At 33.3% G+C, this 17,411-nt stretch overlaps 3 protein-coding genes and 1 long non-coding RNA gene across 4 annotated transcripts; 2 read left to right on the top strand and 2 right to left on the bottom strand.

Moving 5' to 3' along the window:
* The first annotated feature begins 222 nt into the window (after positions 1-222).
* Positions 223-2,593, top strand: LOC101214388 (prostatic spermine-binding protein). The gene is made up of 3 exons (XM_004139235.3): positions 223-599; positions 1,709-1,767; positions 1,859-2,593. Exons 1-3 carry the CDS (start codon positions 474-476, stop codon positions 2,367-2,369), a joined length of 696 nt encoding a protein of 231 aa, XP_004139283.1. The 5' UTR covers positions 223-473; the 3' UTR covers positions 2,370-2,593.
* A 635-nt stretch (positions 2,594-3,228) lies between these two features.
* Positions 3,229-6,006, bottom strand: LOC101215108 (triphosphate tunnel metalloenzyme 3). Its single transcript, XM_004139238.3, has 2 exons — positions 5,080-6,006; positions 3,229-3,584 (listed from the first exon to the last, which is right to left on the bottom strand). Exon 1 carries the CDS (start codon positions 5,680-5,682, stop codon positions 5,086-5,088), a length of 597 nt encoding a protein of 198 aa, XP_004139286.1. The 5' UTR covers positions 5,683-6,006; the 3' UTR covers positions 3,229-3,584; positions 5,080-5,085.
* A 1,337-nt stretch (positions 6,007-7,343) lies between these two features.
* On the top strand, positions 7,344-9,983 carry LOC101214629 (prostatic spermine-binding protein). Its single transcript, XM_004139236.3, has 3 exons — positions 7,344-7,750; positions 9,171-9,229; positions 9,315-9,983. The coding sequence occupies exons 1-3, from the start codon at positions 7,631-7,633 to the stop codon at positions 9,658-9,660; spliced, it is 525 nt and encodes a 174-aa protein (XP_004139284.1). The 5' UTR covers positions 7,344-7,630; the 3' UTR covers positions 9,661-9,983.
* A 1,049-nt stretch (positions 9,984-11,032) lies between these two features.
* Positions 11,033-13,506, bottom strand: LOC105434544. The gene is made up of 2 exons (XR_968627.2): positions 13,078-13,506; positions 11,033-11,403 (listed from the first exon to the last, which is right to left on the bottom strand). It is a non-coding gene; the product is annotated as an uncharacterized LOC105434544 (long non-coding RNA).
* Between the last annotated feature and the right edge of the window lie 3,905 nt (positions 13,507-17,411).

Here is a 17,411-nt window from a genome sequence, read left to right as displayed (position 1 = left end):
TGAAATTTGAAAAAAGAGGGGAAATTAAACCAAAAAATTTGAATTCCATCGGGTCGGGTTAGATCTAAGCCCAAATCCACAGAAGATCCGACTCCGGAAATTTGAATCCAAAAAGAAACCCTAAAAAAATATGAGAGAAATTATTTTGATTGGATGAGTCATCTCTCTATTATTTATTATTTTATTATTATACATATATATCTCTATATATATATTAAACAATTTATTATTTTCTCTTTCATATGCCAATGGAAACAAAGCCCTAATCGGACCAAACCCTAGGGTTTACTCTAACCGGACCACTAAACCCACCTTTTTTTCTTCTCTCTCTCTCTCAATTTTCCAGAAAAACCATTCGCTTTCTCCCCATCTTCTTCTTCTTCTTCTACTTCCAGCTCCCCCTCTCTTTCTGCAACTTCCCTTTTTTCCTTTCTCTTCGTTTTCTCTTCACTTCACTTTCTTTTTCCGCTGTCATGGAGTTGGACAAAGTGGGTTACTCCCTGGACGACACTTCTCTTTGGTTTCCTTCTGTTTTGGAAGCTTTGACGGTGGAGGCTCTTCTCACTGCTGCTAACTCTCTTGCTTGGTTTTTAACCACGGTGAGTTCTTTATTTTCATTTTTTTATCAGATGGGCTTTGTTTCTTTTGGTTTCTGCTGCTTCTTTTTCATGATTTTTGCTTCTTCAACCTCTAATTTAGTGGTTCTTTGCATTTTTTTGTGTTAACTTTCTTCATTTCTTCTCTATTCCTTTACTGGGTTTTTGCAGTTTACTAGCTTTTTTGGCTTTTGTTGTGGTTACTTTTCTTTCTTACCCTATTTTTTAGTTGTGATGTGGAGTTTTAGCTGCAAATGTTGAGTATTGACTTGTTGGTGGAGGCTAAGAGAACTGCTTGTTGTAGTCTCTAGTGGGTTAGTTTGGATGGGAGGCTATGTTTTTAACTTCATTTCATATTTTGACAATGAAGAAAGGATTTATATTGTACTCCAAATTCCTTGTGAACATTGGGGAAATCCCGCTTATTGAGGAATAAGATGTTAGAAATGAGGATTTGAGATTTGGAGGCTATATTTGTAAGGTACATGTTGGTGGATTGAGTATAGACTTCGCCTTTACTGTTGTCTGGAGTGGTCAATGTTGCTTCTAATTCTTTAGACTTTGGTGTAATTTGGCATCTTTGAAATGTCCATTTTATTATCTGAATTTGAGCTTAGTGCAGTCATATTAAATACTTATCCGTTTCTTGTGACTTTGGTTTGTCAAGGTTTAGCTATCCTCGGTGCTTTTGGTTGTAAGTGTATTCTCCTGTGTGTTAGAATTTATTGTCTGATCATTGTAGACTATGCTTTCTGATTGCTTTCGGGAAATTCCCTTTTCTGTTCTTGTAATTAACAGAATTAAAATCAAGTCATGTTGGGATTTCTTGAGATTTTCCTTTCCTAACATATCATTTGAATCAACCTGTTAGTGGAAGGGGGATCGGCAAATTTCACTCAATTTCCATATCTGTTTCTTTTAATCTCGTCTTAAAAGACTTTTTCCAATCCTGATTGTACTTCTCGATAAGCCGTGGTTGTACTTTTATAACAGTATAATTCAGTGTGCAGTTCCCTGATCTTATTGAAGTAATAGTGTGATGTTAATTGGATGCAATGAACAAGATTTTTAAATCTCAATTCATTTTCCAACATAATTTAAGTTTTCTTCAGGCAGGAGCTCTGTTAAATGATGTCAATGCTCCACCAGGATTCACTGCAATTGGGAAAAAGTAATTAAAAGTTTCGTTTTTTTTGTGTCTTTGACTTTCTACTCAATTGGTTCCGAGATTACTGATTTGTTTGTACTTCTGCCTGGCTCAGCTTTCCTTTTGAAGAACTTCATGCAAAGAATAATCCAGATCGAGAAAATGTAGATGGCAGTGAAACAGAGGATGATAAAGATGGGGATGAAGTTGATGATGATGATGCAAATGACCAGGATGGAGGGGAAGATGTTGAAGATTTCTCAGCCGAAGAAGGTGATGACGGAGATCTAGAAGATGACCCTGAAGCAAGTGGCAATGGAAGGGCCGGAGGAGATGAGGAGGATGATGGAGAAGATGACGATGACGATGCAAATGATCCAGATGAAGATGACGACGACGATGATGATGAAGATTTCTCCGCTGAAGAAGGGGATGAGGGTGATCAAGAGGATGACCCTGAAGCAAGTGGTAATGGAAGAATTGAAGGTGTTGAGGAGGAAGACGATGACGACGACGACGACGATGGAGATGAGGACGACGACGATGACGATGAAGAGGATGAAGATGACGAGGACGAAGATGATGACGAGGAAACACTCGAACCACCAGCTAAGAGAAGAAAGTGAAAATGTTGATTGCTTCTTTCCTTTTTCTGTTATCAGTGTTTCACTTCCCCTTTGTGTCTGGAGTTTGAAGTAACTAGTGAGGGGAACTTAGCCAGTCAGCCTTGGCATTTAGGGGTAGCAAGATTGTTGACTTGTTATTAATGAACTTCCTAAAATTTATGTTGTGGATCCACATTATATATCACAATTTATTTTGCTAAAATGCACAAGGTTTTCTTCTACAATTTATTGGTTGGGACGGTTGGTTTCACCTGGTTGTTTGACAACTAACACTTCAACTCAGGACACCATAGGAGTTTTTCAATTTGAATGAATTGATTCAAATGACTAAATAAGAAAAAAAATGTTGAATATCGGCAAGAGCCAGAGGGGGACTTCTTTTTCTTATTTAAACAGTCTGGTTTATATTTTAAAATTATTAAAATTTAAAGAGGCCTTAGTCAAGATTCAGGACTTGTTTTAACTTTTCAAATTTGATTATATTTACTGTAAGAAGGATCTCCTATTTGGTCAACTGACCCAATTGTTTTCTTTTAAGAATTTCGAAATCTTAAAGTTACAAAAAATTTATTGAGTTTTCTTTAGATAATAATAAATGAACACTTCCTATATTTGTAATTACTTTTATTAATTCCAAGTTTAGAAATATTTTTAGAAACATATAGTTAAATATTCAAGTTTTCCTGAAACTAGATTTCTCTAATCCTGGGGGCTTCTTTCCATAATTTTTTTAATCCGTTTTCAGTTTCAAATTTTGTCCCATATAATTATACTTATGTTTTAAAAGAATTTCAGTATTGATACTCTCATAAATGCAAGAATCAAATCCTTAACATTTAAAAACTACAATGCAGCAAAATGTAATTAAGGGTTTAGGTGGATTGATCCTAGGTGAATTTGGAAATCACAAGTCAAGTTCTCTGCATTTTTCAACTAACAAAGAACTGTCTTAAAAGGATTCAACTAAACCAAACCATTTCATCCATAGACAGTACAGAAAAGATTATTTGAAAGATCAGCATATACTCAGTAGTCTAGTATATATGGTGTTTTCCCATGTGCAATACTCATGGATAGTGAAATAACAGAAAGTACGTTTAGGTACTTGATCGAAGAAAACAAATGGTGCCTTTTTGAAACTTGGTCTCTCCATTTGATTCACACTGCCATGATTTCTCGACCCTCGGTCCCATTGAGAGCCACACCACTGATATCCTAAACAGATGAAAAAAGGAATGCACAGAACAAAAAAATTATAAGAACTTGAAAGGGAATCAATATTGAGAAATAATGAGTGAAGCTGATTGACCAAAGGCAAACAACTCCGGCCTAAAAAAGTCCGCAAAGGTGTAAGTTTCTACAATATCAAAAGTTAACGCATCATAGAAAGCAGCCAAAGAAAGCAAATTACGAAAATAATGAGTAAATGTGGAGATGGAACTAGCCTAAGAAGCAGTAAAAATTAGACCCTTGAAGATATCAGACTAAATTAATCTTTTACCTTTTGGAATTAAGTTCTCAAGGTGAAGGGAAGAACTGAATTCATAAGGAAATTGAATACAAAATGTGTCAAGCAAACTGCATTTTTGAGATAACAAAGTAGAATCGAGATGAACAAGTTAGTTATCATCTTGTCACACAATAACTGAATCGTGAGAATCAGTAAATGGATGAAGACTGCTGTTATCGGAATGGTACTTCAAATATAAATAAATACAAATCGGGCGGCAGTGAGGGAAGATATGATTTTTTTCAGGTAACATTGTAGTTGCTGACATTTTATTCGGATGTTGTCCAATCTTACTTGCACCATGTTGGCACTCCCCAACCTCCATAAATGAGAATATTAAAGGAAATTGCAAAGACTAAAAAATACTTGCAAGGAAAGCAACAGTGTGACATTAGTCAAAATAAACTCCGATACTTGAAAGTTGGACCGAAGCAAATGCCAAACATCACATTCAGTGCTTCACTCTTCCATTGCCAATATTTTGGTCGTCTCTTACTATCCTTGTTTGTGGAGGTCAGGCAAATTCAGACATGGTACGACTGCAAATAAGCTCGATAACCTTTTCATTCAAAAACTAAACACTGACAAAGAATGACCAACCAAAAATGTGCCACAAGAACAATATTTTAAAGAAAAAGATCATAAGAACTGCATATATTAGTTTTGGGCCTTTCGCACTTGGGACTGGCATAATTGGTACTAGGATTTCTAGTTATTGATTCCTGAGCTATACTCCAACAAGCCGATATGATAAAAATGCACTCCTGCTCATAAATCTAATAGCAAGACAATTCAGACATAGAGCCAATAAGCTTGCCTGCTCGAGAACTTCATTCAAAGATTAACAGGTAGCAAAAAAATGAGCAACCAAAATATATTACAAAGAACAATATCTAAACAGACAAGAACTATGTTTTTAATTATTAGGATTGACATTATTTGATCTGGGATGCCTGTTATTGATTCTTGAACTATACTCCACCATTGATAGGATCAAAATGCATCCCTGTTCTCATTCAAACAGTAAGGCATGGCATAATTGCTAGAGTTTTTCTTTTGTCTGCAAAATCTGGTTATGTTTCTACCAAGTACCAAATGCCATTACTTGAACAAGTTGAGAACAGTCAAATGGTAAAATTCAGAACAAAAGGAAGAGAAAGGTACGGTTCACATAAAAACCATCAACTAAAGATCACTTACAATCTATTATGAGAGCTTCCCAGATCGGAAAATAGCAAACTTTGAAGCTTCAGAGTACGAGTACGCAATTTCATTTTCCTTCAACAAGTCCTCAAGCATTTTCTTGGCTGCATCTGGATCATTGCTTTCGCACTCAATCTCATACAAAGTCCCAAACTCAAAACTAGTCTCATCCAATTCCAATTTCAATCCATTCCATTCAAACACACTCCGCACATTCCTAAACCCTCCTAAACCCACAAATCCATATTCCCCATATTCATCTTTAACCCTCCCCATAATCCTAGACTCCACTTCTTTCAACTTCTGCGGATCCTCCACGCAGGCCCGGCCAACAGATGGCTCCAATTCCTCTTCATCTTCCTCAACTCGACTAACACCGTCAACCAGAACCGCTCTTGCTTTCAGACAAATCACACAACGAGCATCCCCGTCGTAAAATCGGATACGGAGAACCGCTAACCGAGACGAAAGCTCACCGGACAAGCCATCAAAGAAGAAATTCTCTTGACGGTGGGTTTTAATATGAAATGACGAAAGAAGAGTTGATACCTGACCATGAGAAACAGCATCCGGAAGGCGAAGCTTCACCTCCACCTCCATTTCGATTGTTTCAAGAGGAGATACCAAGCCGCTGGGCTTTGGAGGCTTGATCTTTGTTGCGGTTGATGTTATGAAGGAGGGAGCCAGCGGCAGAGGTAGCGTCGGTGGTGGTAGTGGTGGTGGTTGAGGCGGCGGCGGCGGCGCGTTTGCGAGCTTGTTCGAGTTCTTCCTTGTCTTCGATTTTTACCTCGATCTTGCTGGGTTGTCTTCTCAGCATTTCGCTAAGGCTGGTTGCTCACTCTGTTCTGAGCAGAGGAACACAAAAGTGATTCCAAGGAAAATTAGGGAAGAAGATGCTCTTTCATACTTCAAATTACAACTTACTTCCTAAACTATCCCTATTTAATCCTTAGATTTCTTTTCGCTCAGGTTACTTAGTTCGGTTCGGTTTTTCGATCAACCCGTCACCATATCGACTATGAACAATTTATTAAAGGGTCAAACTAATGCCGACTATAAAAAAGTACAATTTTTTTATAAAAAACTTTTCATGAACTAACATGGACATACTATTTTCGGTACAATCTTGACTCATTTTTTCGTCTATCATATCCACTTCTAAAATTAGTCATATTAGTCTAGTTTGTTTTGAAAGTCTATATATTGTGTAGTGCAACTTATTTTAAATTTATACACCTTCCGTTGTTAATTTGTTTAATATAGATTTAGGGTGTAAAGATTGTTTCTATTTTGTTTGTATTAGGCAAATGCTTACCTTTAATATCATTTCTATCATCTTGTAAATATAGATAAAATATTTATGTACTAATTTCTATAAATATGTTCGATTATTTTCCATGGATTTGGTCATTTTGGAATGCACTAAAACTAATTTAAATGTGCCAAATTAAGTTAAAAGTAAAAAAGAAATCATTTTCTAACAAAATTATATTTAAGAGTGATATTGGTACGTATAAATCGCTAAACCAAAAAACATATATATTGTAAACACAATTGATTAAATGTCTTATTCGAAAAGAAGTTCTCGTGAGTTAAACAAATTATTATATTACATCAATTGAACTCAAATGTAAAATAATTGTAAAAGACTTCCGCTTAATATTCTCTCATTTAATTTTATGAATTATTATAAACATTAATAAAATAGACGTACTATCCATCATGTTTAGTGTCGTTGCATGTTATGTGTCATTCTCCTCCATCTTTTGTTACGTGTCTTGAAGATAATAACAATTTTTAGTGATCATGGAATCCACCACCACGTGTATATCAAATTAAGTAACATTAAGTGGCTTTTGTAAGTCTTAATTTTTTAATTTGTTATCTATTTTAATATTATATTTTTCAATTTTTGTGTTGGAATGTTTCCAATTTCTACAACATAAATGATTTTTTTTTCTTCCATATTTAAATATATTTTTTGAACTCCTCTATTTGAATATATTTTTTTAGTAGTTATGATTGAAAAATTATTTAAAAACAAACTATAGACATCAATACATTTATTTGATGTAAACTAATAAAAATGCTGATAGACTTCATCTGTGGATACGTATAGACGTATAGAAGAGTATCTAAATATGATAAATTTTGTTGTATTTGAAAATAATTTATTTAAGAGTAAGTATGTTTTTTAAAAAAATTTAAATTTATAGTTTTTAATAATCAAATTCACACAAATTTCAAGATTAGGGCGAAAGTAAAAGTTTTTAATTTTGAGTTGTTGCACTTACAAACAAAAACACAAAGCCCTAATCGGACCAAACCCTAGGGTTTACCCTAACTGGACTAAACCCAACTTTTCTTCCAAATCTCCCAAAAACCCATTTCCCTTTCTTCTTCTCTCTCTCACTGTCAGGCCCATCTCTCTCCTCGACCTTCCTTCTTCCTCTTCTTCTCCTTCTCCTTCTGCTCCTTCTCTCTCTATCTGCATTTCTGTTCTCCCTATTCTCTATTTCTCTTCACTTTTGAGCTCCTTTTTCCGGCAATGGAGTTGGACTGTGTAAGCTTCGTGGAGAGGACCATGTGGGTGCGCTCTGTTTTGGAAGCTATGGCGGTGGACACTGTTTTCACCACTGCAAACTCCCTTGCTTGCCTTCTGGCGGCGGTAAACCCTCATTTTCATCTTACTCTTTGATGGGGTTTCACTTTTTTCCCGGATTTTACTGATACTAGTCATCGTTCCTACTTCTTGAAGCTTAATTTTTTTTTTTTTTTTGTTATTTGTGTTTTCTTGGACTTCTTTTTTCTTATTGTTCTCCGTAGTTGTTTGTTGCCTAAGAACAAGACAACGTTATTTCTTCTCAATTTTTTTTTTTTTTTTACTTTCTTTTCTCTTCTTGTGTTCTTTAGTTGTTTATGTAGCTTTTGAAGGTTTGCCTTTTGTTATTTGTGGGTTTACCCTTGCTCGTTTGTTTACTTTTCTGGTTAAGTACTTCCTTGAGAAACAACGTGGTTTTTTTTTTTTTTAATCTGAAACTGTTGTGGAATGAGCTGTATTTGAAGTGCGAGTGTTTGGTGTAGTGATAAATGTGGATGGAAGGATAATTTTCGTCCTGTCTTGTTGACTTATACCTCCCATTGTGACCACGAACTAGGTGTCTTTGTCAGGATTTTTCCATTCTGTATTTAGATTATACTTGATATTCAATGTGCAAATCCTTTTGCTTTTCTGTCCTGCATTTGTTGAATTGTGTAAATCCTGCTTCTTTAGGGATAGTTTGTTGTTTGACATGAGAATTTGAGTTTTTTGGAAGTTATATTTATCTGATTCTTATTGATGGGGAGTTGGCACGGAATGACTTTGCTATTGTGTCCTCTGGGCTTGCTTGAATAATGTATAATATTATTCATTTCATGCGGTTTCTTTTGATTAAGTTTTAACTATCCTTTGCACTTAGTGGTTGTTGGGAGTTCATTATCACTTAGTTACAATTTCTTATCTAATCAACTCATGTTTTCTAGTTTCTTTTTGGGCATTTTCCTTTCTGGCATTTGGAATTGTTTTCACTTTGTTAGAACTTATTGTCGAATCAATTCACACTTTCCAGTTTCATGTGGGTGTTTTCCTTTTTTGCACTTCGAATCAGGGATAGTTAAAATGAATGCTGTTATTTCGGTACTCATATGTTCTTCCTGTTCTAACACCCATCAAATTGATACGTTATAGAAAGGGAGCTTGAAAACGACATAGTTTCCATATATGTTTTTTCCCCTAAATTTCAAGCCATACACTTTTTTATTTTGTCCCAAAATTTTGGAAAGTCGTTATGCCAAAGCATGGTCTGATGAGACATATCTGGAAGTTTTCTTCATTTACTGTTTTAGTCATTTAGACAATCTGTAGCTGGATGCCATGTTTTCTTTTTAATCTGATGCTTGCTTTTGAAATTTGTCATTTAGTGTGCAGTTTCCTAACCTTGTTTTGGACAATTCTGACAATAAGTAACAGTTTTAGATTAATTGAATGCACTTAACATGATCTTGAGACTTCAATTCATCTTCCACCATGATTATGTTTTCTTCAGGCAGGAGCTATGTTAAATATTGCTAATGGTACACCAGGACTGGCAGCAATTGAGGAAAGGTAATACAATTTCAAGTCATTTATATATTTTTACTTTGATACTTTTAGGTTGGTTCTGAAATACTTGCCTCTTCTCCTTTCCAAGGTTTCCTTTCTCTGAACTTCACAAAAAGGAAAGCCCTGATCAGGAAAACAAAGATGGCAGTGAAACGGAGGATGATGAAGATGACGACGACGACGATGATGCGAATGATCAGGATGACGACGACGATGATGAAGATTTCTCTGGAGGTGAAGAAGGTGATGACGGTGATCCAGAGGATGATCCTGAAGCAAATGGTGATGGAAGAGCTGGAGGTGATGAGGAAGATGACGATGACGATGATGACAATGGAGATGACGATGATGAAGATGAGGATGAGGACGAAGATGAGGACGAAGAAGACGAAGAGGAGGAAACACCCCAGCCACCAGCCAAGAAGAGGAAGTGAGAATATCGATTGGCACTTCACATTGTTGAGTTTCGAGTAGCGAGGGAAGTTTAGCTAGTGTTAGCCTTTGCTTTAGGGGTAGGAACATTGTGGGCCTTGTTGGTAATGAACTTCTCATCTTATGTTTGTGATGTTGTGGATCCATATTATATATAACAATTTCTTCTGCTGAATTAGTTAGTAGTGCTATGTTGTCAGAAGCAGAGATTTTCTTGGCTTCAAGCAAAATTCCATTGAGGAAAGAATAGCAAAATTGTGATTTGAGGCCATGGGGTTAAACAAGTTGGTTAGTTAAAATCAATGTTGTTAAACTTATGTTTATTTTTCCAAAACTAGAAAATTGATATCCTTAAATATTTAACTGATCTCGTTCAATGCGTCTAATTACGTAGGTTCAATTTGTTTGTTAGCTTTAACAGAAAACATATGAAGGAAAAATTGCAATTTTTTCCCTCCTTTCTTTCTTTACCTTGGTTGTAGCAATTCATATTGCTGGGGATGTTTTCACAATTTTCTTGAAACTATAGTGATGAATATTTTTTGTCTTCTTTTCTATCTATCTATCCCGAACAGAAAGATAGGTGTTGAAAAATACGACTCCTGAACTTTTAGTAACAATTTGAAGTTCGTAACAATAGATTTTGTACTTTGAAATTTGTAACTCCAGTTGGGTAGCAATTTAGATCTTACGAAAACTTCCAATAGTTTCAACATTAAGGATGAGAATAATCATATTGGCTGCATTGATCTTAATACTTAGAAAGAAACATTTTGGTCTTTAATTTTTTTTTTTTTAAAAAAACTTGAATTAAATCATGTTAAACTAAACCTTTAATTTCAAAATTCAAAAAATGGGACAAATGGAGTGGGAGCCACATTAGTGATAGACAGCTGACAAGTTCCACTTTTTATTTTTGTTATCAATATGATATTTTTAAGACAATTAATATTATTATTTTGAGTTCACAAAGTCCTACATTATTAATTTGAGTTTGGGATGCAAAGAGGACATATTTGTCCCCACTCATAATTCATTTGGGACCTTAAAAAATCTACCAAATCAATACTTTAGTTATAAAAATCCACAAATGTAACATCAGTTTCTTTCTCTTTGTTATCATTTGATTTTTCCTGGTAAGGTTAGACTTTTGATAAAAGATCTCAAGGCAAATTACACAATAGATTCTTAAAATTTGATTTCATACTTGATCAGAGAGGGAGATGATAGTCAAAGAATAGGAAGACAAAAGAAGGTAAAGAAGAGGAAAAATAGAAGTCACCTTGCTATAAGAAATATTAGTAGCGTTCTAACTCAACAATACACAATCAATAAGAAACCTAACCGTCACATCATTTTTTATAGGTCAAGTAATAGTTTAACAGCTATTTATTGAATTAATTTTAGCTCGAGTACTAAAAGTGGCCAACCTTAGGGACCAAAGAGATACTAAATCCAATCCTCAATGTATTTTGCTCAAGATCTTAGTCATATAACAACAACGTTTTATTTCAATTACAAATCATGCTTCTTGATCCTACTGATTTCTTTGGCATACACATTCGTAGTTTATCTTATTGGCTTACAAACTTTTCCTAAATCATACAACAACATTTCAGTGATAAATGAAATAAACACCTGCACGTGAATTATGAGTAGAGAAAGAGTCTCCGAAACTTTTTCCATTCCTCTCGCCCATAGAAATATGAAGAAAACCAGAGTGAGCCACAGAATCTTCTTCACACCTTGTGAAAGGGATGTCCCACAAAAATGGAGGCAAAAGTATCATAAATTTTGTTACACAAAGTCAAGAACCAATCGCAAGTGCCAAGAACCTTAGGACAATATGTCAATATCTAAAGGCAAATGAGCAATGCACAAAAAGGAGTCCTGTCCTGAATGTTTGAAGTGACACGACTCGAGTTTGTCTTTCACCCATTTAGTTCTAAAAATCCAAGGTAAATTTTGGAAGGTTAAAAACTAGTTATTATTTTATAAATTTAACTAAAAATATAAGGGGTGTTAAGTTAAATTTTGAAACTTGGAGTTAACATGTTAGAGTTCAAATGTTTATGTTTGAGGTGTAGAGTTGTAAGTTGAAGTTTCTTTATAAATGTTCAAAAGAGAGAAATAGGGAAAGATGAAGTTGTTTGATGAATGTGTAAACTGCAATACTGAACACTATCGAAGTTGAGTTATATAACACCAACTCATGAAATCGAAGGTCAAACTCACTCTAAGCATTTCCCTAATGAAAGACTACAATGATATCGTTTTCAGATGATACCTATAAACAATTCCACTCCGTTATTACTCCAAAGGTATTATCTTTAGACATCAAACCAAAGATGCTTTAATTGCCTCCGCTTGAATTTTCCAAAAATCACCTTGATAAGAAGTGATCCAACCTTAAACCACTTTTGCTAAGATAGGATGAAATGAACAGACTCCCCATGTGACTTACTTTGGATTTGCAAAATTTCCCAACTTAGCCAAGTTGAGAACCAAGTAAAGTATTATGTGATTGTGACATCACAACTTAATTAGGGTGGATTGGTCCCATGAGAAACAGACTCTAGGCGATTTAAAGAAAAAGGTTGAATGAAATAACTACAGGTCATCAATGGAATCCAAAAGATCCACTGTCAAATTAATGTGATAATGGGACATTGTTTCACGGGATGAATTTCATTAACACGTCTCAACCAGAAACAGTCTTGGCAAGCGTACACTCTTTGTTTAAGAATAAGTAGCGGTTTTAAGGAAGACTACTGATCTTCATGATAGATAAGTGTCTATCATCTCCATGAAAATTCAAACTTTAGATTTTCGTCTTTGATTAGTATTAATGAAAACTCCCTCGACATAGTGGTGATGCTTTACTCAATTTCGAGTACAACTCAGTTCATACACAGACCAAGACAGAAAGGCTTCAATCAGTCTATCAATAATAGTAAATACACTTGTAGTCATGTAAGAAGCAGCACAAAAGGAGTTTCAGAAACTTGATGAACAAAACGTCAGTAGCCATTTTATCATATGAGAAATGACCAATAACCAAAATGTATCACGTGAATAATATCTTAAGAACTAGTTTCTTGGCTATTTCTTTAAACATTTTTTGATCTGGGTTTTGTTCGGTATTTGATTATTCATTCATCCTCCAACAAGAAGTTTTTGTTAGTAAGACATAATTGCTTGAGTTTTCCTTCTCCCTGAAAATTATGATTATGTTTCTATCTAATGTCATTACATGAAAAGTACAGAACAATCTGATGATATCAAAACTAAATCCTTTCAGCTCATCAAGTATATTCTACAAAAATTCTAATGTCCATCAGAAATAATCAAAGAGATTTCAAACATGATAAGAGGGTATGCTTATTGCTTCCTACAATACTAACAAAAAGCTCACTTACTCTTTAGAAAGGCAGCTTCACTGATCGAAGCAGAATTTGCTGTAGCCTTCCTAGAATTTTCCGCAAACGCGGACGATCAGAATCGGACTAATCCCCTATCGTTCCCGTTCACTAGGCCAACTAATCGGAGATCAGAGAAGTATATGAAATGGATAAGTTCAAGAGGAAATACCGAGTCGCTGAGCTTTGGAGGCCGGGTCTTTATTCCGACTGAGGTTATGGAGGAGAGAGGAGTAGGTGGAGGCGGCGGCGGGGCGTTTACGGAGTTGTTCGAGTTCTTCCTTATCCTCGATTTCGACGTCGATCATGGTGGGTTGTCTTCTCAGCATTTCGCCGGTTTCGTTGGCGCCGGAGAAATCTCGGAAACTATTTTTGCAAAATGCCCCACCAATTATTTACTAATTATTATTTAGGATCGAAATAAAAATTTAATTATTATACTTCTTTATTTTATAATTATTTTATAATAGTTTATGTAATTTAAATAAGGAAAATGTTTTTAAAAATCAAACTATTTATAAAATATACAAAAAAAAAAAAAAAACTAAAATAGACTAAAGAGTTAAATTGGTAAATAGTTTTAATATTAGAAAATTGTATCAAATGTTTTTTTATTTTATTACGAATATGATAATTAATTAATGATATCAAACGACTTTCAAAGATCTATCAAAAAAGGTTATAGGTTTTTAAATTTGTTGAAATTTAAAAAATAGATCGACATGATTCTTATTATCTTAATTTTCTTTTTACTATTTTCAAGCGGCCCCTTTAATATTTTGTTACTTTTTTCAAATGACCATTTAAACAATTCTTAAATTTAAGTTGTTCAGCTAATTTACCAATTTTACTCGAACATATTCATGTACGCACAAGAATTATTAGCATATTCAACTAAAAATTAGTTGTGAGGGGCTAAATTAAAGACTTATTGAAAGTAAAGGAACTAAGATTAAATCATATGGACTAAAATTAAATACCGAAGATATTTATAAATATATAACAATTTCACTACAAAAAATTTAACAATTTTTTATACGACAACATGAGAAATGAGATAATCAAGCCTTGAATTCAACATTTTGTCTTCTAACTCGGAAAACCTCTTTATTGGCTTGTTCTTATCAAATGAAGTGTTTCTTACTCGAGATATTATGTTATCTATATCACTTTCACTTTTTTCTCCACTATCGCTAATTCCACTAACTTCTAAGGGTAGAATTTAAAGTTCAAATTTTGGTTCATATGAGTAGAGGATGAAATATGAAGAGTATTGAAAATGATTTCTGTGAATAACCTAATTTGGTTGTTTCTATCAAACGATGGGGATGTTTTTAACAAAGATATTATGTTGTCTATATATTGCTTTTACTTTTGCTTCCTATCACCATTTTCAAGATTTTTCAATTGCAATGACTAAAGTAGAATAGAATATTAAACTATGTTGTAAAATGATTTTCATGAATAGTAGTTTCAAGTGTAGCACTTTTTTCTAAATAGTTTTAGGGTAGGAAAGGATCCTTTGTTATATTTTTTATCGTCATTACAAAAAAGAAAAAATAGTTGATATGAATGATGTTTTATTTCTTTCATATATCAAACATCTATTTGAAATAGGTTAAATGATCAGTAGTAAAATACAGTAAAATATATTTTTTAAAATATAGAAAAATACCACTGTTTATAAGTGATAGAGAGTGAGTGATAAACATTAATAGATTACTTTCATCTATCACTGATAGATCTGGATAGATATTTATCAATTAGGGTCATAACGGTTTATTATTGATAGATAGTGACATTTTGCTATGTTAAATGACCAAACAAGTGGGAAAAAAACTCTCTACTCACTTGTTCCTATCAAATGAAGTTGTTCTTACTAGAGATATTATGTCATCTATATTGCTTTTGCTTTTCCATCCACAATCATTAGTTCCACTGATCTTAGAATCTAAAGTTCAAATTTTGGACCAAATGAAAAATGGACGATGAAATATTAAGACAGTACTGAAAATCATTCTCGAGAATAACCTCATTCTCATGTTTCTATCATAACAAAGTCCAAAAATATTACGTTATTACTTTTGGCCCCTATCACCATGTCCAATAACTTTCAATGATGGAAACTATAAAGTATAGGATATATATATATATAGATATTAATGATGTGTTATTTCAATTATAAAACAAGCATCTCTAAATGACTTGAAATAAAGGAATATATCAAATGTAGGAAATATAAACAAGGCATCTAAGTCTATTGTTGTTGTTATTGTTATTATTATTATTGAAGAGCATCATAACATAAAATGGCCTAATAATAATAATTTATGAGGAGACATTTTGTACAAAGGCATTAATGAGGAAAACCAAAGACAAAGGCATATTAAAAATATGATATATGTTATATGTCCCTCTTTTATTGTAAATGCCATGTTGGTCCCATTTCCTAATAAATGGAAATATGTATAGTACATGCTTTAACATTTATTACAATATTAATTAGTTGTTTTCTAGAAAATGTATTAATGGGTATTCGTGCAAAAAAATAAAAAAAATGTAGTAGATTTGTTGATGTTGTTAAACCGTTTTTTTTTTTTTTTTGTAAAGGTATTGTAATAAAACAGGAATATACAGGTGCCAGTTGAGCTAAGCTCTTGTTGGCAAATCGTCATTCTTTCAAGAGTTTAAATAATTTTTTTCTTTAGTTGATCGAAAGAGTGCGCAAATTAATGAAAAACTCTCTCTAATTCATTTAGAATTTGAAAAGATATATTATTAGATTATGGTAGTTGAAACTATGATTATTATTAATAATGATATACATAGTCTCATGTCCATTAACATCGACAATATTAGGTATCTTTTTTCGTTGACGAGGCAAAGAATAATTTTGCTTTTGACCTTAACACTTAATCCTTTCTACGTATTATATGAAGTGATATCACGAATTTCTACAAGCTTGCTTGCAAAACAAGCAGAGGATGAGTTTTCATCTACATTGTCGTTTTCTCCTTACGCTATAATGGTTTATTGTTTCTTAAATAAAAAGATACACTTTAATACGATTGATTTCTATGTCTTATTAATATTTAATATCAATGTTGTATCTAATTAAGATTTCATTGCTCGACACAAACGTTGTACCCTTTTTCTTATAACAGTTAAGTGTCTTAAGATTTAAACTTTTAAGTATGAAGAATATGCATGCAATCCCTTAATTATATGGTAAGGATTAAAGATTAGGTAAGCATTTGAAAGCATGATTGTTGATGAATATTTGGAGTATGTTCTAAGAGTGGAGCAGCTTTAGGAAATTGTGTAAAGTTGGATAAAAGGATCAAATTAGGTGTGACAAATAAAAGGTGCCCAAATGGAGTTAGGTCACCCACCCTTATCTTATGGTCAATCACCAAAAGAGTTAGTTGAGAGAGAGAGAGGGAGGGAGAAAAAGAAAAATTATAAGAATAATTCATCCAATTTTACTATATAAAACCCTAGATTGAAATTGTTGGACTTCTAGCCTAAAAACAATTGCATTAACTATCCGTCTCAAAATAACTAACTATCCTTCGAGTGTCTTAGTAACCACGAGGTTTATGGTTAGAATCTAAACGTTTCAAACATCAATAGATATTATTATGCTCTTTTTATACATATAAAACTGATAGTTATATTGATATTATTAACTAGTGATAAAATTGTCTTCTTACTTCCTTTAGATCAGGTTCAAACTTCGTTCTTTACATTTTTTTTAGGATTATAAAATTCTGTCAACAAAATTTTTGGATTCGCAAGTAACGTGAAAGTACCTCTAAACTTCTAGTTTGACTCAAACTAATTAATAACCCCACAAGTCATATAGGCATTGGGGTTTCACTAGGGTTTTCTTTTTAAGGTAAAGAATTAAAGTAACAATTTTACTTCTCAATAAACTACTATTTTATGGTCAAAAGGGTGTGTCACCCTATGAAATTAAAGGTGCAATATTTTAATCAAATATTTAATAAGCTAAGGCTACATCCAATTTTTAAATTTGAAATTGCCTAAGTACTATATTTTTATATTACATAGTTTAATGGTGTAAGCTCATGATCTTAGGACAAAAGTGAAACTTGATCATTGAATTAAAAAAAGAAAAAGAAAGATCTTGCTTAGTTCACCTAAAAAGGGAAAAAATAACATTTTTTAAAAAGAGAAAATATTTGAGTAGTTGTCAAGTTGGTCCCTTTAGTCATATAATTTATACAAGCATCACATGTTTGGGTACTTTCTTCAATTATTTTTCAAATTTTCTTTTCAAAAAGGTCTTTCTCTTCTACCCTCTCCTTTGA

The sequence above is a fragment of the Cucumis sativus genome, chromosome 2 (assembly GCF_000004075.3).
Source record: "Cucumis sativus cultivar 9930 chromosome 2, Cucumber_9930_V3, whole genome shotgun sequence".
Taxonomy (NCBI): domain Eukaryota; kingdom Viridiplantae; phylum Streptophyta; class Magnoliopsida; order Cucurbitales; family Cucurbitaceae; genus Cucumis; species Cucumis sativus.
Note: the sequence above shows the minus strand (reverse complement) of the source record. Positions and strands in the feature narration are given on the sequence as shown.

Coding starts and splice junctions, on each gene's coding strand:
- LOC101214388 (XM_004139235.3), top strand. CDS start 474: ATGGAGTTGGACAAAGTGGGTTACTCCCTGGACGACACTTCTCTTTGG. Junction 600..1,708: donor TTGCTTGGTTTTTAACCACG/GTGAGTTCTTTA, acceptor AGTTTTCTTCAG/GCAGGAGCTCTGTTAAATGA. Junction 1,768..1,858: donor TTCACTGCAATTGGGAAAAA/GTAATTAAAAGT, acceptor TGCCTGGCTCAG/CTTTCCTTTTGAAGAACTTC.
- LOC101215108 (XM_004139238.3), bottom strand. CDS start 5,682: ATGGAGGTGGAGGTGAAGCTTCGCCTTCCGGATGCTGTTTCTCATGGT.
- LOC101214629 (XM_004139236.3), top strand. CDS start 7,631: ATGGAGTTGGACTGTGTAAGCTTCGTGGAGAGGACCATGTGGGTGCGC. Junction 7,751..9,170: donor TTGCTTGCCTTCTGGCGGCG/GTAAACCCTCAT, acceptor TGTTTTCTTCAG/GCAGGAGCTATGTTAAATAT. Junction 9,230..9,314: donor CTGGCAGCAATTGAGGAAAG/GTAATACAATTT, acceptor CTCCTTTCCAAG/GTTTCCTTTCTCTGAACTTC.